At 36.4% G+C, this 18,821-nt stretch overlaps 2 protein-coding genes and 1 pseudogene across 2 annotated transcripts; all 3 read right to left on the bottom strand.

Moving 5' to 3' along the window:
- Window positions 1-2,937: 2,937 nt before the first annotated feature.
- On the bottom strand, window positions 2,938-3,833 carry LOC103061991 (olfactory receptor 12D1-like; annotated as a pseudogene).
- Window positions 3,834-7,319: 3,486 nt separating this feature from the next.
- On the bottom strand, window positions 7,320-8,264 carry LOC103062226 (olfactory receptor 12D3-like). Its single transcript, XM_007434975.2, has one exon. It carries the CDS (start codon window positions 8,262-8,264, stop codon window positions 7,320-7,322), a length of 945 nt encoding a protein of 314 aa, XP_007435037.2.
- Window positions 8,265-14,714: 6,450 nt separating this feature from the next.
- On the bottom strand, window positions 14,715-18,399 carry LOC148215623 (olfactory receptor 12D1-like). The gene is made up of 2 exons (XM_088143100.1): window positions 18,385-18,399; window positions 14,715-15,584 (listed from the first exon to the last, which is right to left on the bottom strand). Exons 1-2 carry the CDS (start codon window positions 18,397-18,399, stop codon window positions 14,715-14,717), a joined length of 885 nt encoding a protein of 294 aa, XP_087999226.1.
- Window positions 18,400-18,821: the final 422 nt, after the last annotated feature.

Below are 18,821 nucleotides of genomic sequence, written 5' to 3'. Positions count from 1 at the left end.
GGGATTTCCAGTCAGCAATAAAAGTAGATTTTGTCTTTTCTCGGATCAAAAATAATTTAGACATCTCAGCAAGTTCCATTACGTTCACCAACCATTCCTCCATTGTGGGTAATGCCAAATCTTTCCATACAATAATCTCGCTGCAGTTATCATGTACAAAAACAAAGTTCCATAACTTTTTTCCAACTATTTGTCCATCAATCACAAAAGAAAAACCTCTGGTCTCAATTATATATTAATCTTTAAAACCCTCTACATCAGGGTATGTATTTGAATCCAGAATTTTCTACCTTTTTACACATCCACCAAATATAATAAAATGTCCCTTTTTGTTGTTCACATTTCCAGCATAAATTTAAAGTGTCTTTATACATTCTAGACAATTTCTCTGGTAACATATACCATTGGTACATCATTTTATAAAAAAATCTCTTTAAGATTATATCATAGTGTAAATTTCAATCCTTTCAGCCATATATTTTCCCATTGTTTCATCTGTATATTATAACTGAAAATTTTATCCCACTTTATTACACATGCTTTCACTTGTTCTTCTTCTATTTCAAATTTCAATAACAGTTTATGCATTTTAATAATAACATTCATCATTTGTATACAATTCTGTTCCAAACTCAGTCTTACAATGTTCAAAACCATAAATTCTTTTGTCTACTTCAAATCCTTCTAATAATTGTAAATAAGAGAACCGTTGGCAACTATATCCCTCTGCCACCAGTTCTTCTCTTGATTTTATTTTATATTCCCCTTGACAAAGTTCTAGTAAATCACAAGAAGTTAGCCATTTGTGTTTGCCTATTATTTCTCATCTAGAAAATGCTTCTTGTGCTGAAAGCCACAAAAGTGTTTTCGGGGACAACCTGGATGTGTATCTATTCCATATTCTCACTATGGTGCATCTAACATAATGATTTTTAAAATCCTCATTAATGTTGACTTTATCATACCATAAATATCCATGCCACCCAAATCTCAGGTCACATCCTTCTAGCTCCAAAAACTTTCTATTTCTCAGCCACACCCACTCTTTCATCCAAAACCAAACAGCAAGCTGCAAAACACACTTTCAAATACAATTTCCAGTCCTCCTCTTTCTTTTCCATCTTGTAACACCTTATATTTAACTTGTGTTTTTTCCCTCTGCCCCACAAATTCAGAAGTAACCTTCTGCCACTGTTTAAATGGTGCATCAGTTGTCAAGAACAAGTATTGCCTGAAACAAAAACATCATTTTAGACAAGATACTCATGTTTATCACAGAAATTCTCCCTAGCAATAACAGTTGTAATTTCTCCCATCTTAACATATCCCTTTTTTTTTTACTTCATTCCATGTCTTAACTCTTCCATAGTTATTTTGAAATAACATACAATTCATATTTATACCCAGATATTTTACCTTCTTCTCAATCATAAAACCCATTTTATTCATCATTCCTTTTAGATCTTCTATTTCATGTTTTTTGTTAACATCTTCATCTTTTCTTTATTAATCTTGAAACCTGGTAATGCACCAAACTCTTTTAATTTGCCCATTAATATTTCAATTCCCTTTAAAGGATCTTCCAGAACCAACACCAAGTCATCTGCAAAAGTACTTAACTTATACATTTCTTCTTCAATCTTTACTCCCCAAATCCTCTTATTTTATCTTATATCTATATTCTCCTCTCAAATAATGGAATAGTGGAATAGCCTGCTAAAATAGAAGTGGAACCACTACAAAAACCTTGTTCTTTGGGATTTTTTTCCTCCTAAAAACCTTTATAACCGTACATTATAACATCCCTCATGTTGCTTGAGGCTTCTAACAATTCTACTACAGGAATTTTATGAGTTTTTGTGTGTTTGTTGTTTTGTGGTAGTAAGCTATTAAAGATGTTCTATCTTCTACAGTCTTCTTATTTATATCACAAAATTTTCTGATTGGGTAACACTTGGCTCTGTACTGGAAACTAAGTTGAAAAAAGGCATAAAATTATAGCTATGGTTCTAAAGTTAAATATTAACCAACAATTTTATGTTTCCTTTTAAGGAATTCACACTGTTCTATTCGTTGTGTTTTGTACTATTTAGAGAGTTTATTACTGACATTTTTCCAAAGATCTTCATTTTTGTGTCCCATAAATTTAAATCAAAACTAAATAGCCACCAAAAACCACTACAGACTGCCACAGTCAAATGGGGCTTACAATTTCAGTTCAGTTGTCTCTTTAAGATGTTCCTTGATTTTTTTCAAAGGAACTTGAGAATATCCATAAAAATTCAGTGTAAAAGAATATACTGCATTACATGTAGGAAAGCATATTTAGACACTAAATTGAATGCTAGGGCAGAATGATACTGTTTCTTGTTTTAGATTTATCATGGTTGGAATAAGAACGATTTTACTTTGAAATATGAGTTAAACATCACATTTTGAAATGGGAGAATATCAAATAGTACACAGAGGGCCTTTTTCTGTTACATGCTAGGTAACATTTTCATCAAAGTCATGCCTGTTTGATTTTCATGAATTAAAACAGAAACAAGAATAACCAGTATAATCCACAAGAGAGAAATATTTAAATCTCTGCCATGGAAATAAATGGCCAATAAAACATCTGTTAAATTGAAAGTGACTTGAGGGTTTCCTCCCTAACTGAGTATATGAGAATATATCTTGCATTAAATGTCTTGCAATTTTGTTCGTATAACTTTAATAGGAGAACTGAAAATTCATTTCAAACATTTTATAGACACAAACATACATAGGTACACATGTAGACACACACACATATACACAGAGAGGGAGAGGGAGAGGGAGAGGGAGAGGGAGAGGGAGAGGGAGAGGGAGAGGGAGAGGGAGAGGGAGAGATCCATCATTTCCTTTCAACAAAAAGTGAACATCTTTCGGCCAAAAACCACTTTCATCATTGTTTTAACCTCCCGGTTTCTCAGAGTATAAATAAGTGGGTTCAAAACTGGGGTAATAGCGCTATATATGAGGGTGATTATCATATCTCGTTGAGAGGAGGTACCCACAGTGGGAAGCATGTAGTTAAACAACACAGGAATGTAGACTAAAGCTACCACAGTCAGGTGGGATCCACAGGTGGAGAAGGCTTTTTGCCAACCATTTTGGGACTGCACTTTAAAGAGAAGGTGCAGAGAACTAAAGATATAAAGGTAGGAGAAGAGTATGAAGATAAAAGGGCCCATAACAACAGAGCTGGTTACAATACTGAGCAGCATGAGGTTGACATGTATGCTTTCACAGGCCAGTTTTAACAATGGCTTGATGTCACATACAAAGTGTTCAATTAGATTTGGCCCACAAAAGGGAAGATGAGCAGTCATCACTGCATGCATCAGGGCATGGAAAAAGGCAATAAGCCAGGCAGTTACTGCCATTAAAACACAGACCTCTTTTCTCATGATGAGAGTATAGCGCAAGGGGTTGCATATTGCCACATAGCGGTCATAGGCCATGATTCCAAGGAGGATGCCTTCAGTACCACCCATGAAGTAGAAGAAGAAGAGTTGGACCATGCAGCCATTGAAAGAGATGGTTTGCAGCTCTGTTAGCAATCCAGCCAGCATCTTTGGAACAGTTACCGTGGAGTGAATGATGTCAAGGCAGGAAAGATTTCCAAGGAAAAAGTACATGGGGCTGTGAAGGCGAGGTTCAGCTAAAGCTACAATCACAATAGTACCATTCCCCACTAACGTGGCCATATACAACAGAAGAAAAAATGTGAAGACTATATACTGGAGCTTCAAATCATTCTTTAGTCCCAACAAGATGAATTGTTCCACCTTGGTTTGGTTGTCCATCACTAAAAAGGAAGCAGAAAGTCATAAAGGTGGACAGAAATAATTATTCAGTGTTGATTAATATTTTGCCTGTTTCTTATGACCAGAAACACAAAAGCACATAAAAGTAGGGCAAGAGAATAATAATAATGGAATTATTATTACTAACACTATATGTCTAATAAGTAAAGGGTAGATAACAAGCTACTTATCTGAAGTACCATGAAGACATAATCTAGACAATATTAATTTTTTTCATTTTAAAATGTACACAGTGAAAGTAGTTTCTCTTTGTTTCCTGAAAGGGGCCCTCTATCTTGGCTGCCTTGCAAAAAGGCTGAGAAGAATTTTTCTTCCATCAGATGCTTTTGAAATCCTACTATAGAGCATTTAAAATAATAATAGTAATAGTAATAGTAATAGTAATAGTAATAGTAATAGTAATAGTAATAGTAATAATAACAATAATACAGGTAGACATATAAATGGATGGGTATGGGTTTTTGTTTTGTTTTGGTCTGTTGTTCATTTTCTTTTGTAATAGTAATAGTAGTTTTGACTGATTATCAAAAGATAATAGCAGACTCAAAGCATGTCATATGAAAGTCAATAAAACAGAATAAGTACAACTATTTTGCCACCTTAGAATATGCTTAAATGAGTTCATCATCTTTACAAGTGGTCCAAGGGTTTTCCTTGTATGTGTTTGTGTGTGCATGTGTGTGCGTGTGGGTTATCATGGTGAGAATTCAATTTTTTTCTTATTGTACTCTTCAGCTGGATTTACCCATTGTCAAAGTACCTCAGAAAGGGATATCTGTACATTTCCACGATGGAAAGAAGGATCAAAGAAAAATCGTCAGGATAAAATGCCCATATCAAACATCTATTTCTCTTAGATATTCAGAAAGTTCATACCTTAAGCAAATCTCTTGCCCGATCAAGAATGAAATTTGAAGATATGCATACTTTGAGAAGCAGGAGTTCAACTACATGTATTTAGATGGGTTGCAAGAAATAAAGTGTCCTACTAGAATATATTCCCAGTGATTTCCTACATTTTATCATGTTTACAAACCATTCTTGGCTGCCACTGAGGAAAAGAAGATGCAATCCATGAAGTAGTGTGATCCTGTGGGGATAAATCTACTGAATCTGAGAATGTAAACCATTTGTTCTACCAAATGATGCTATTTAAGTATATTTTTAATGGCCCAGTTTAATTTTCCAATCACTGAAATAGTACCATAAAGCTCTTCCTGAATGATAATCAAAACAAGATAAGTCTGCCATGGTTTATTAAATTAGAGGCCAGAAGAATATACATAAGAACTGCAGGGGGTGGGGGGACATGAAATAAATTTGGAAAAATACTCCTATATAATAAAAAGTAATTGGAGTTCATAAGGTACATATTAAAATATATTCATTCATTCCTTTTTATATGTAAAGCAGAGCTGATGTCTTCTAACACTGAATGCAGTGGCAAAACAAAAACAAAAAAAATCTAACTGGTATACAATTTCTTTTATTTCACTGTGTCAAGTCCACAGCGTCCACGCCCCAATCCCAAAGAATTCTCATGCAACCAGGCCTGGTTCAGAAAATGCTCCTTTATTCTGTGGTACATGTAGCTTTGAACAAAACATTGCTAAAACTAAAGCCTTGAAAAATTTCCCTCTATTTATCCCCCCTCCCCTAATTGCCCTGGCGCCTCAATTCCTCTTCACCTGGTGGTGACCTCTTCCCTTCCTCCAAAGGATACATAGCTCTTTCCTGGCCATCACGCCCCCACTGGCCTTGCCTGCAATCTGACCCAGCCTCATTGCCCATATAAGTTTAAGCTCCTCACCATCTCCCCTTACTACTCCTATTACAACCCTTAACTACTAGCCCCCCTCCCCAGTCACAATTGGCAGAAGCAAATCAAACAAATTCCCATTGACTGCTATTCTTTGTAAATTGACAATTGTTAGTTGATGCAGGTTCTGACACACTGATTGTATGGTAAAAACCACATAACCTCTGATTGGGCTCAACCATTCATTTCAAGTAAGTGATGAAATGAGCTCTGAGGACAAGACTTGGAACAGAGGAAAACTCAGGTGTATCAATTCACCTCTCTTAGTCTCTGCATCTGAGCACACACACTGGTGTTTCTGGTATGGGATATCATTGAGTTTTGACTCTATCCATTTTATGCATAAGGTGCAGATCTCACTGATTTGAATATGCACTTATACAGATGCACTTAAAATTGGTGAGCTGAATGTTCCTTTCCAACCATCCTAATATTTACAGATAGGAAAGCTTATTGAAACACTTCAAGGCAAAAATTGGAATTTATCATTTATTTATTTAGTTGTTTGTTTATTTATTTAATTTAGATATAGCATGGTTACAGTAAAGAAGATCGTACTTTAAAATATGACTGAAAATCCTGCTTTGAAATTGGAGAATATGATATAGTAACTATTGTAGAGGATTTTTTCTTTCCCCTTGCTGTATGCTGATATTTAAATCAAAGGGTGAGTTGTCAAACCTTAACGGATTTCAGTGGAAACACAAACAGCAGCTATAATCTACAACAGAAAATTTTTTTACATTTTTTACATATTTGCCATTTTTACAAAGTGGTGTTAAGCATTATTTAGATAATGTCCATTAGCATCCTTAACTTTTGAAAGCAACTTGTGGGTGTCCACCTTAAATCAACATATTAGGTAATCTCTTGCATTAAACGTCATGGAATTGTGCCCAGGTACCTAAATAGGTGAACTGAAATTTTATTTGCCCACATGCACGAAAGAGACGTATTTAGATGTAGAAAAGGATTTATTTACATATGAAAATTTAAAGTTAGGGGGAAAAAACCATTGTATTTGAGGTAATTCTTTAAGGACTGCATTAATAAAAAGGTTCAAAAGGTGAATAAATATTTTGAAATGGGACAACAGGTAGAAGTATATTCCCCCCATCCCATATGACAATTTCTCAAACCAGTTTTCATTACCACTGAATGTCCAAAAGAAAAAAAGACACAATTGCAAACATGATGTCCTTCACAGGTTAGTCTGCATTTCAGGAGGTTGAGATCCCAACCTAATCTCACTTTCCTGAACTGGTAGGAAACATCTAGCTAACAGAGCATTTCTGGAGGGAAGTACTAATTGTTGTTGACCTGTAATGGGTCTGGAAATCTAGTAGTAAGTCTCAGAATGACTGATGAGGGCTATCCTCAGCCAGGAAATCTCAGCGAAGGGCCTTGAGCAACTCACTCTCTTGCTTTTTCAGCTCCGGTTACTTCAAAACAAATTTTGTAGGCATAATATGATGGAAGACTCTCAGGTAAACTTTTAATGCAATATATCAATGCATTGAATGAAATTCATACATGCGTACATACAACTGTAGTTAGTTTGGAGAATGGGAGGTTTGTGAGAAATACATGGAATATTTAAAATAATGAACTCTTTAGACACGAATACAGTTCTAGCATTTCCTTTCCTAATGAAAAGAAAAAGTGTAAGTCTTTTTCTTAAAAAGCTTTTTCATCTCCATTTTAACATCCCGATTTCTCAGGGTATAGATAAATGGGTTCAAAACCGGGGTAATAGCGCTATATATGAGGGTGATTATCATATCTCGTTGAGAGGAGGTACCCACAGTGGGAAGCATGTAATTAAACAACACAGGAACGTAGAATAAAGCCACCACAGTCAGGTGAGATCCACAGGTGGAGAAGGCTTTTTGCCAACCACGCTGGGACTGCACTTTGCAGAGAAGGAAAGTGATAATGTAGAGGTAGGAGAGGAGTATGAAGATAAAAGGACCCATAACAACACAACTGGTCACAGTACTGAGAAGCATAAGATTGAGGTATGTGCTGCCACAGGCCAGTTTCAACAATGGCTTGATATCACAGATAAAGTGTTCAATTAGATTTGGCCCACAAAAGGGAAGGCGAGCAGTCACCACTACATGCATCAAGGCATGGAAAAACCCAGTCGACAATGCGGCGGCTGCCATTAAAACACAAAACTCTTTTCTCATGATAAGAGTATAGCGCAAGGGGTTGCATATTGCCACATAGCGGTCATAGGCCATGATTCCAAGGAGGATGCCTTCACCACTGCCCAAAAAATAGAAGAAGAAGAGTTGGACCATGCAGCCATTGAAAGAGATGGTTTGTAGGTCTGTTAGAAACCCAGCCAGTGTCTTGGGTACAGTGACTGTGGAGAAGAAGATGTCAAAGCAAGAAAGATTACCAAGAAAAAAATACATGGGACTGTGAAGGCGAGGTTCTGCTAAAACTACAGTCACGATAGTACCATTCCCCACTAATGTGGCCATATACAATAGCAGAAAAATTGCAAAGAGTATATACTGGAGCTTCAAATCATTATTTAGTCCCAACAAGATGAATTGTTCCACCTTGGTTTGGTTCTCCATCACTAAAAAGGAAGCAGAAAGTCATAAATCTGCACAGAAATAATTACTCCGTGTTGATTAATATTTTGCCTCTTTCTTATGACCAGAAACAAAAAAGCACATAAAAGTATGGCAGGAGAATAATAATAATGGACTTATTATTACGAACACTATACATCTAAGAAGTAAAGGATAGATAACAAACTACTTATCTGAAGCAAAACCCACTTTTCACTATGGTAGAAATTAACAGATGAGGCATAGGTATTTAAATAAATGAAGTAATATCTTCATATCTCTAGAAATACTTAGAGGTCTACAGTGGCAAATGTTATGGAGGCATTATTATTCCTTATTAGTTAGAATTACCTTGTCTAGTCCAGCATATAGTGATCATAGAATGTTGTTTGTGATGTCTAAGAGAGAAGGATGTTATTCTGAATTCAGTGCCCTGGGTCTGAAAGATGGACATGTATACAAATTGCAAACCCCTATCCCACAATTCTACCAATCAGGTTTGTGGAATTTCTTTTAATGTGAAATATGTCTCAAAGTGCTGATTATAGAATCATTGCATAAGAGTCTTCTAAACACTTTCTGCTTACACAAAGGATATGGGGTCCCTCACCTTGTTTTACAGCTGCTAGTAATTATTGATGCAAGTGATCTTAGAAACCACTGTTGCTAATTTCAAACAAATAGACTAGCTCATACATAGCTCTCATAACATGCTCTTTTCATCAGGCCTGGGGATCCCCTGGCAGCAGGGAGCCCACATGTTGGCTGCGCCATGTCTAACATTCTGATTTTAATCCCCTCATGATCTTGTTCATATTTATGTTTAATGTTTTAAGTGGTTTTATAATATGTTTTAATTGTTTGCTTTATTGTACGCTGCCCAGAGTCACCCTGTGTGAGATGGGCGGCCCTATAAATTTGATAAATAAATAAATATTGCAAGAAGAAACTAATCAGCAACTGAAGAAGATAGTTAACTAATCTTATTTAGTCTCCACCTTGCTTTATTAAAGCAGTGTGGTAACTGATAACATACCTGCTTATGTTGAATGTCTTAGAGCTTATTCTTGACCACTTCTTGACTCCTAAGTTGTACTCACAACAGTTACATCTGCAGACAATTTCCTAATCATTCAACAGTAGCACATAGGTGAAGCATTATTGTGTCTACATGCTTCCGACTACTTCATTGCTGGTCCATGCAGTTGTAATGCACTGCACATCTGACATTATCACCTGGTGCTTTCAGTCCTGCCAAGAAAGGCTATATTTACCAAGTGTGAAACAATATTCATTCTTACAGACTAAGTTCATGCAACACAGGTAGCAATTGTGTAGAATAAATGTAGCTCGGGGCTGGGTTCTTAGTGTTCTTTCAGCTCATTCTTCTTCTTGCAGACATTTCATTAGCAGACTGGGTACTATCGTCAGTACCCTGACATGGGTAGCGATATTTGTTGCCTGTTTATATGTAGCTGCTTCTCCAAACAACCTTTTATGGATTTGGACAGAATGTGTTGACTGGGCTATTTCTTCATTGATTGGCTTATTATTAGTTGGTGCATATTGTGGTGATTGGGTACCATTTCCTGCTTATCTCTAAAGCATTTTCCAAGGCAGGGGATATCCACTTAACTTTATAAAAAAATATCCATCAGCACTTAACCAACTACAACACAACTGATTCAATTCACACACAGTGACAACAACAACAGAGAGCCAGTTTCGTGTTGTGGTTAAGGCACCAGGCTAGAAACTGGGAGACTGTGAGTTCTAATCCTGCCTTAGCCCCAAAACCAGCTGGGTGACCTTGGGCCAGTCACTCTCTCTCAGCCCTGGGAAGAAGGCAATGGCAAACCACTTCCAAAATCTTGCCAAGACAAATGCAGGGGCTAGTCCACACAGTCTCCAGGAGTTAGGACTAACAGAGAGAGAGAGAGAGAGAGAGAGAGAGATGCAGTCACAGAAGAAACAATCCGAAGTAACACACCCTGCCCAAAGTCACACAAGGCTAGGAGGACAAGCTGCTCTATAAACCTTACTTTCCCATGTTAGTGTACTAAGGAAGAAGAATCTTTATTGCCATCAATGACCAGTCAATAAAACAGTGTTCATGCATAAAACTCATAAATGAAAAAACAAATACAATTATTAATTAATAAATTAGGTAAACAGATCAAACTGCTGCACATCTTACATATTACATGACAAAATTTGGCCTCACTTAAGGAAATGGAGTAATTTGAATCTGAAAGTAAACGTTTTAAATAAATCTGGTTAGAGTGACCAGAATACTTAATCTTGGAACATTGTCTTACCATAGTGCAAAATCCAGACCACATAATATGGACCTTTATGTTTTGGGCTTACATGTTTCGGACTTATGGTTTGTGAGCTCAGGATATCTCAGAAACACCCACAAACTGTAAACAAAAGGCCTAAAAGTGGTAAGACAATATCACTATTGAACCAAAAAGAAATGATGATATTTAATGACTGAATGGGAAACTGATGCAATCTTTGATATAAACTATTGTTAGCTTTCCAAGCAATGTTAGAGCACTAATATCTAATCCTACGTAGTCATCCCTTTGGTCCACCAAATTTCAATTATTTGACAACAGAAGAAAAAGAGCAATGGAAGATCTTCCTGAATTCATAAAAGTAAAAGTTCTAAAAGTTCTGATGACTTCTTTGAGCTGAGGGCTGCCTGCAGTGGAGCTGGCTTGTACTGGCTCACAAGAGAAAATTGTTAATTTTGGGAGGAATTTTGCAAGCTGGTTGAGGGTATAGCTAAGTTGTGAACCCTAGCACACCGATCAGCTTTTGGGCAGCTGGCTGCACAGAGCGTCAGAAGCAATTCATCAGCACACCACTGGATGGCTGCCACTCAATTAAAACATTGGCATCTCTTTTGCACAAGAAGGACTTGATTAATCCAAAATATAACAGAAGGAGTATTTCATTTAGTCTATCTAGATTAATAGTGTAAACTGCATCCAAAAATAGATTTCATTCTGAAAACATTGCAGATTTTCAATAAAGTGCCACCAACTTAATGACTTCAGAAATAATGTGTAATATATATAGTTTAGCATGAAGACATAATCTAGACAATGCTAAACTTCTTCATTTTAAAATGTACACAGCAAAAGTAGTTTCTCTTTGCTTCCTGAAAGGGGTCCTCTATCTTGGCTGCCTTGCAAAAAGGCTGAGAAGGATTTTTCTTCCATCAGATGCTTTTGAAATCCTACTATGGACCAATTTCATCATCATCATCATCATCATCATCATCATCATTATTATTATTAATAATAATAATACAGATACACATATAAATGGATGGGTATGGATTTTCTTTTGGTATGTTTTGGTCTGTCTTTCTTTTTCTTTTGTAATAGTTATAGTAGGTTTGATTGATTACTCAAAAGATAATGGCAAACTCAAAGCATGTGATATTAAAGTCAATAAAACACAATAATTACAACTATTTTGCCACCTTAGAATATGCTTAAATGAGTTCATCATCTTTACAAGTGGTCCGAGGGTTTTCCTTGTATGTGTTTGTGTGTGCATGTGTGTGCGTGTGGGTTATCATGGTGAGAATTCAATTTTTTTCTTATTGTACTCTTCAGCTGGATTTACCCATTGTCAAAGTACCTCAGAAAGGGATATCTGCACATTTCCACGATGGAAAGAAGGATCAAAGAAAAATCGTCAGGATAAAATGCCCATATCAAACATCTATTTCTCTTAGATATTCAGAAAGTTCATACCTTAAGCAAATCTCTTGCTCAATCAAGAATGAAATTTGAAGAAATGCATACTTTGAGAAGCAGGAGATCAGCTACATGTATTTAGATGGGTTGCAAGAAATAAAGCACCCTTCTAGAATATCTTCCCAGTGGTTTCCTACATTTTATGATGTTTACAAACCATTCTTGGCTGCCACTGGGGAAAAGAAGATGCAATCCATGAAGTAGTGTGATCCTGTGGGGATAAATCTACTGAAGCTAAGAATGTAAACCATTTGTTCTACCAAATGATGCTATTTAAGTATATTTTTAATGGCCCAGTTTAATTTTCCAATCACTGAAATAGTACCATAAAGCTCTTCCTGAATGATAATCAAAACAAGATAAGTCTGCCATGGTTTATTAAATAATAGGCCAGAACAATATGCATAAGAACTGCAGGGGGTGGAGGGACATGAAAGCAATTTGGAAAAGTCCTCCTATATCATAAAAAGCACTTGGAATTCATAAGGTGCATATTAAAATATATTAATTTATTCCTTTTTATATGTAAAGCAGAGCTGACATCTTCTAACACTGAATGCAGTGGCCAACAAAGAAAAAAAGAATCTAACTGCTTTCATAATTTCTTTTATTTCACTGACTGTATGGTAAAAACCACATAACATCTGATTGGGCTCAACTCATTCATTTCAAGTAAGTGTTGAAACAAGCTCTGAGGACAAGACTTGGAACAGAGGAAAACTCAGATGTATCAATTCACCTCTCTTAGTCTCTGCATCTGAGCACACACACTGGTGTTTCTGGTATGGGATATCATTGAGTTTTGACTCTATCCATTTTATGCGTAGGGTGCAGATCTCACTGATATGAACATACACTTATACAGATGCACTTAAAACGGGTGAGCTGAATGTTCCTTTCCAACCATCCTAATATTTACAGATAGGAAAGCTTATTGAAACACTTCAAGGCAAAGATTGGAATTTATCATTTATTTATTTATTTGTTTGTTTGTTTATTTGATTTAGATATAGCATGGTTAAAGTAAAGAAGACCGTACTTTAAAATATGACTGAAAATCCTGCTTTGAAATTGGAGAATATGATATAGTAACTATTGTAGAGGATTTTGCTTTCCCCTTGCTGTATGCTGATATTTAAATGAAAGGCTGAGTTGTCAAAGCCTTAATGGATTTCAGTGGAAACCCAAACAACAGGTATAATCTACAACAGAAAAAAAAAAAAAACATTTTCTACATATTTCCATTAAAAAAAGTGGCATTAAACATTAATTAGATAACATCCATTAACGTCCTCAACTTTTGAAAGCAACTTAAGGGTGTCCACTGTAAGGTTTGCCCCGTTCGACAGAGAAACTCCCGTGACACGTGTGGTTCACAAAAGAGGTTTACTCATGCGTAACGTAGCAGTCACAAGCAAAGCCAGGACTGGCTTGGTACATTTACATTACTCCTTTAGAGTTGTCTCAATCCCCCCACGGGCCCCGTTGCTAGGTTACATATTACAAATTAGATTGCAGATTGCCCCCTGTAATCCCCCGCTTCTACTGGAATGGCAGGTTCAGCCCAGTTCTCTTGTTTCTTTGATTGTTGTTGCCTATGGCGTGGTCATTGCCTTCGTTGGGGCTTCTGTCGCGCGCCCAGCTGGGAGCTCCCCCTCGCGCGCTGATCTCTTCCTCAGTTCCGCGGCTCTCTCCTTTGTCTATAGCGCCCGCGGCCCTCTGGCTTTAATACAATGCATCCACTCCAGATTAGTGAAGTGGCGCCAGGGGGCCCATTCATTAGCTTGCGGTTTCGCATTTCCTCTTTCTGCGCTGGCGCTCGAGCGGTGAAATTGACTAAAGCGCGGCTGGGCAAGTTCCTAGGCGTGTGGTGCAGGCTGAACCTGACATCCACCTTAAATCAACATATTACGTAATGTCTTGCACTAAATGTCATGGAATTGTTTCCAGGTACCTAAATAGGTGAACTGAAATTTGATTTGCACACATGCAGGAAAGAGACATGTTTAGATGTACAAAAGAATTTATATACATATGAAAATTTAAAGTTAGAAAAAAAAACCATTGTATTTGAGGTAATTCTTGAAAGATTGCATTAATAAAGAGGTTCAAAAGATGAATTAATATTTTGAAATGGGACAACAGGTAGAAGTAATCAACTCAATATTCCCCCTACCCCATATGACAATTTCTCAAACCAGTTTTCATTACCACTGAATGTCCAAAAGAAAAAAGACACAATTGCAAACATGATGTCCTTCACAGGCTAATCTGCATTTCAGGGGTTTGCGATCCCAGCCTAACCTAAGTTAGGAACCATCTAGGTAAGGCAGCATTCTGGAGGGAAATACTAATGATTGTTGACCTTTGATGGGTCTGGAAATCTAGTAGAAAGTCTCAGAATGACTGATGAGGGCTACCCTCAGCCAGGAAATCTCAGCGAAGGGCCTTGAGCAACTCACTCTCTTGCTTTTTCAACTCTGGTTACTTCAAAACAAATTTTGTAGGCATAATATGATGGAAGACTCTCAGGTAAACTTTTAATGGAATATATCAGTGCATTGAATGAAATTCATACATGCGTACAGACATATAGTTAGTTTGGAGAATGCCAGGTTTGTGAGATATATGTGGAACATTTATAATCATGAACTCTTTAGACACGAATACAGTTCTAGCATTTCCTTTCCTTATGAAAAGAAAAAGTGTAAGTCTTTTTCTCAAAAAACTTTTTCATCTCTTTTTTAACATCCCGATTTCTCAGGGTATAGATAAATGGATTTAAAACTGGGGTAATTGTGCAATATATGAGGGTGATTATCATATCTCGTTGAGAGGAGGTACCCACAGTGGGAAGCATGTAATTAAACAACACAGGAACGTAGAGTAAAGCCACCACAGTCAGGTGGGATCCACAGGTGGAGAAGGCTTTTTGCCAACCACGCCGGGACTGCACTTTGCAGAGAAGGAAAGTGATAACATAGAGGTAGGAGAGGAGTATGAAGATAAAAGGACCCATAACAACACAACTGGTCACAGTACTGAGAAGCATGAGGTTGAGGTATGTGCTGCCACAGGCCAGTTTCAACAATGGCTTGATATCACAGATAAAGTGTTCAATTAGATTTGGCCCACAAAAGGGAAGGCGAGCAGTCACCACTACATGCATCAAGGCATGGAAAAACCCAGTCGACAATGCGGCCGTTGCCATTAAAACACAAAACTCTTTTCTCATGATAAGAGTATAGCGCAAGGGGTTGCATATTGCCACATAGCGGTCATAGGCCATGATTCCAAGGAGGATGCCTTCACTGCTATCCAGGAAATATAAGAAGAAGAGTTGGACCATGCAGCCATTGAAAGAGATGGCTTGTAGCTCTGTTAGAAACCCAGACAACATCTTTGGAATAGTTACTGTGGAGTGAAAGATGTCAAGGCAGGAAAGATTTGCAAGAAAATAATACATGGGGCTGTGAAGGCGAGGTTCAGCTAAAACTACAATCACGAGGGCGGAGCTGGCGTCGCGGCGATACGGCGGGCGATCCTGGGCTCCCAGGATGGCAGCCGATATCTCCTCTCCCGGACGGTCCCGATGGACCTAAGCCGTCCCGTAGAGATGGCGAACGCAAAGGGCGCGTCCCGCGGATCTCAGGGACGCCGCAAGTCCCAGATCGATCCGGGGAGAAGCTCTTGAAGCCGGCGGAGGAGAGGCAGCCAAAAATGGCTGCGAAAGCCGGGACAGCTCCAAAGGAAGATGGAAGAGAAGGGTGTCAACTGGGTGAGATGGACTTTTACTATTCAACTATTCTTAGAGAACACCTTAAGTAACTTAAAGAGATTTTTAAAAGTGAAGAAAAGTGGATTAAGCGGCGAGATTGAACCCTATTAAAAAAAAGAAGGGGGAGAAAATTTTTCTTTTCAACTTTCCCTTTTTAGTGGAATTGATAAGTTTTTTTTCTTTTAAAAAAATATATTTTTAACTGGATTGGCTTTCTCTTTTTAATACTCAATAACTCTTTATTTTAAGCCTTTTTTTTTACTAAGATTTCTTTATTGTTATAAGAAATTTATATCTTTTTGACTTTGAAATGGGGAAAGTGGAGTTAAGAGAAAGTAAATGAAAGAAAGTTGCACTGCCATTTAGAGGCGCGACTTAGTGCTTTTTTTTTTCATTGTGACGCACGCTCAAAGACCCTGTGCTTTCTAAAAAGATAGTGGGATGTGCATGTTTATACAGGTGCCATCCGTAACTATAAACAAGAAAGTGGAGTTGAAAGCGACTTTGAAAACATTAAGATGGAAAGTTTGAGCCAGTCACAAGAGCCTTGATTAGTGGCAGTAGCTCTTTTTTCTGCTAGAAGCTCTGCTTTGCTCTCTATTCCCCCCCCCAGATGGGTTTTTTTTTTTTTAAAGAGGCTTAGCCTTTTCCTTCTTTTCCTTTTCTTTTTATTTTTCCTTCTTTTTTTTTTCTCTCCTTTTGCTTCTTTTTTTCTCTTATTTTTGGCAAGAACAAAGATAAAGAATCCTTTGACTCAATGAAGGTTTATCAAGATAATAGACTATACGAGAAACACAATGCAGAAAAAGATCTTTAAACTATTGAGGATGACTATAAAAAATTGGAAGAAGAGCTGCAGAAATTCTCAAAAAAAAAAAAAAAAGAAAGAAAAAGAAAAAAGATATTAAAGCTAAAATGGACTTAATTAAACATAAAACGGGATCATTGGAAAAGGAAGAAATAGTACAAGAAATCAGAAACATTAAACGGAATTATTGTGAGGCCTATAAACTGAGAATTAAAAGGGTTAATCAACTGATAAATGAAGAGAGACAGATTTGTTCTTGGCACTGAGGGTGAGAAAAAGATTATACAAGATTATAATGGAAAATTGTACTAAGAGAATGTACAAAAAGAAGAAGTAAAACAATATTGAAAGAAATTATTGCAGATGTTTAAAGAGAAAATCAGGGGAATACAACAATGATGGAACTGACAGAAGCTTCCAAAAGCAGAATGTTCAAAAGGACACTTATTATTGCTTTCTCTTATCCAATAATATAGAAAAAAGGAATGAACAGCCAGATATTTTGGGATATTGAATGAAAAGGGTGAACTCAAAATTATGCAAGCGTTGGAATAAAGTATAAATCTGAGATATATAGTTAAAAATTGTATAACATGTAGTGAAATCTGGTTAGAACTGTAACTTGGTTAGAATTGTAATTGATACTGTAACTGATATTGGTTAGAATTGTAACTCTTAAGAATTGGAAAAATTAAAAAGTACTTATGCAGGAGGAAGTTATTCAAAATTATGGAATGTGCAGAGATGAGTTAAATTGAGATTTGAAATTAGAGTAAGAAGATAAGCAATTTTATATGACACGGGATTTGTTTTTATTAATGATTAGATGAGAAAATATAGTAATGTAATAGATTAGGAAATTTTATAATAGAAATTTGATATTAATTATTATATATATACACATATAATAGATAGATGGAGATGTATTACTAATCCTATTGAAAGTTAAAATTTTTTGTAATATATGATTTTATAGATTAGCTATGAATGATTAATAATTGTTAATTGATAAGTATACAAGTATATTTTTGAATAGATGATATGAGAATTTAAGATTATGAAAGGGGCACCAACGAGTTTAACTGGTTGACACACGGTATAAAATGGAAGATGCTTTTTTATGCCTTTTTATGTTTTTGTTTGTTCATGTTTGTTTTGTGTTTGTTGTAAAAATAAAAAAAACATTATAAAAAAAAAAAAAAACTACAATCACAATAGTACCATTTCCCACTAATGTGACCGTATACAATAGCATAAAAATTGCAAAGAGTATATACTGAAGCTCCAAGTCATTGTTCAGGCCCAACAAGATGAATTGTCCGATGTATGTTTGGTTCTCCGTCACTAAAAATAAAGTAGAAAGATAGAAAGTGGTGAGAAATAACTCTTCAGGATTTGAAATTGATTTTGCAGGCGAGAAAGGCAGAGGAGGCTAAAAGTGGAAAGAAAACAATCATAGAAATTGTCTAGCAAGATAGACATAAGGAACAAAGGATAGATTAAATAGTTATTTATATGAGGCAAAACACAGTTCTCACAGTGGTAGAAATTAAGTAATTGAGGCATTGGTATTTGGATAAATGAGGACACAATGTTTTATATGCAAATATATTTGAGATTTACAATGGTAGAAATCATGCAGTCATTATTAATATGAATGAACCTTTCCTATCCTGCATATGTCATATATATAAAGTTGTTTGTCACCTCTGAGAGAAAAGGTCTCCTGAATTACTGCCACAAGTTTAAAACACCTACATGTGTCTCAAACATATCTCCAATATATTTTAGTACCTTTTCCCAACCCCACAGTTATAGCTATCAATCCATGGAATTTCTTTCGTCTGAAATATGCCTCAAAATGCTCATGATGGATTTACTGAGTGTCTCATAGACATTTTCAGGTTGCACATGAAAGAGGGGCTGTTTTCTTGCTTTACAGCTGCTAGAAATTATATCACTTTCTTGGAAACTACTGTTGCTGTTTTCAAATGAATAGACCCTGTCATATTAGTAAAGAAACTGCAAGGAGAAACAAACCTGCATCTGAAAATGATACTGGACTAATTTTGTTTAGCCTCCCCTGCTTTATTAAAGCAATGAAATCCCCTCTCCTTCCTAATAGACAGCATACATCTCTCCTGCTTTTCTATAATGTTTTAGAGCTTATTCTTGGCTGCTTTGTTGTCCTTAAG

This window comes from Python bivittatus, unplaced genomic scaffold (assembly GCF_059951505.1).
Source record: "Python bivittatus isolate LINGU-HERP-01145 unplaced genomic scaffold, Pbiv_v1 ctg000470_np1212, whole genome shotgun sequence".
Classification (NCBI taxonomy): Eukaryota; Metazoa; Chordata; class Lepidosauria; order Squamata; family Pythonidae; genus Python; species Python bivittatus.
Note: the sequence above shows the minus strand (reverse complement) of the source record. Positions and strands in the feature narration are given on the sequence as shown.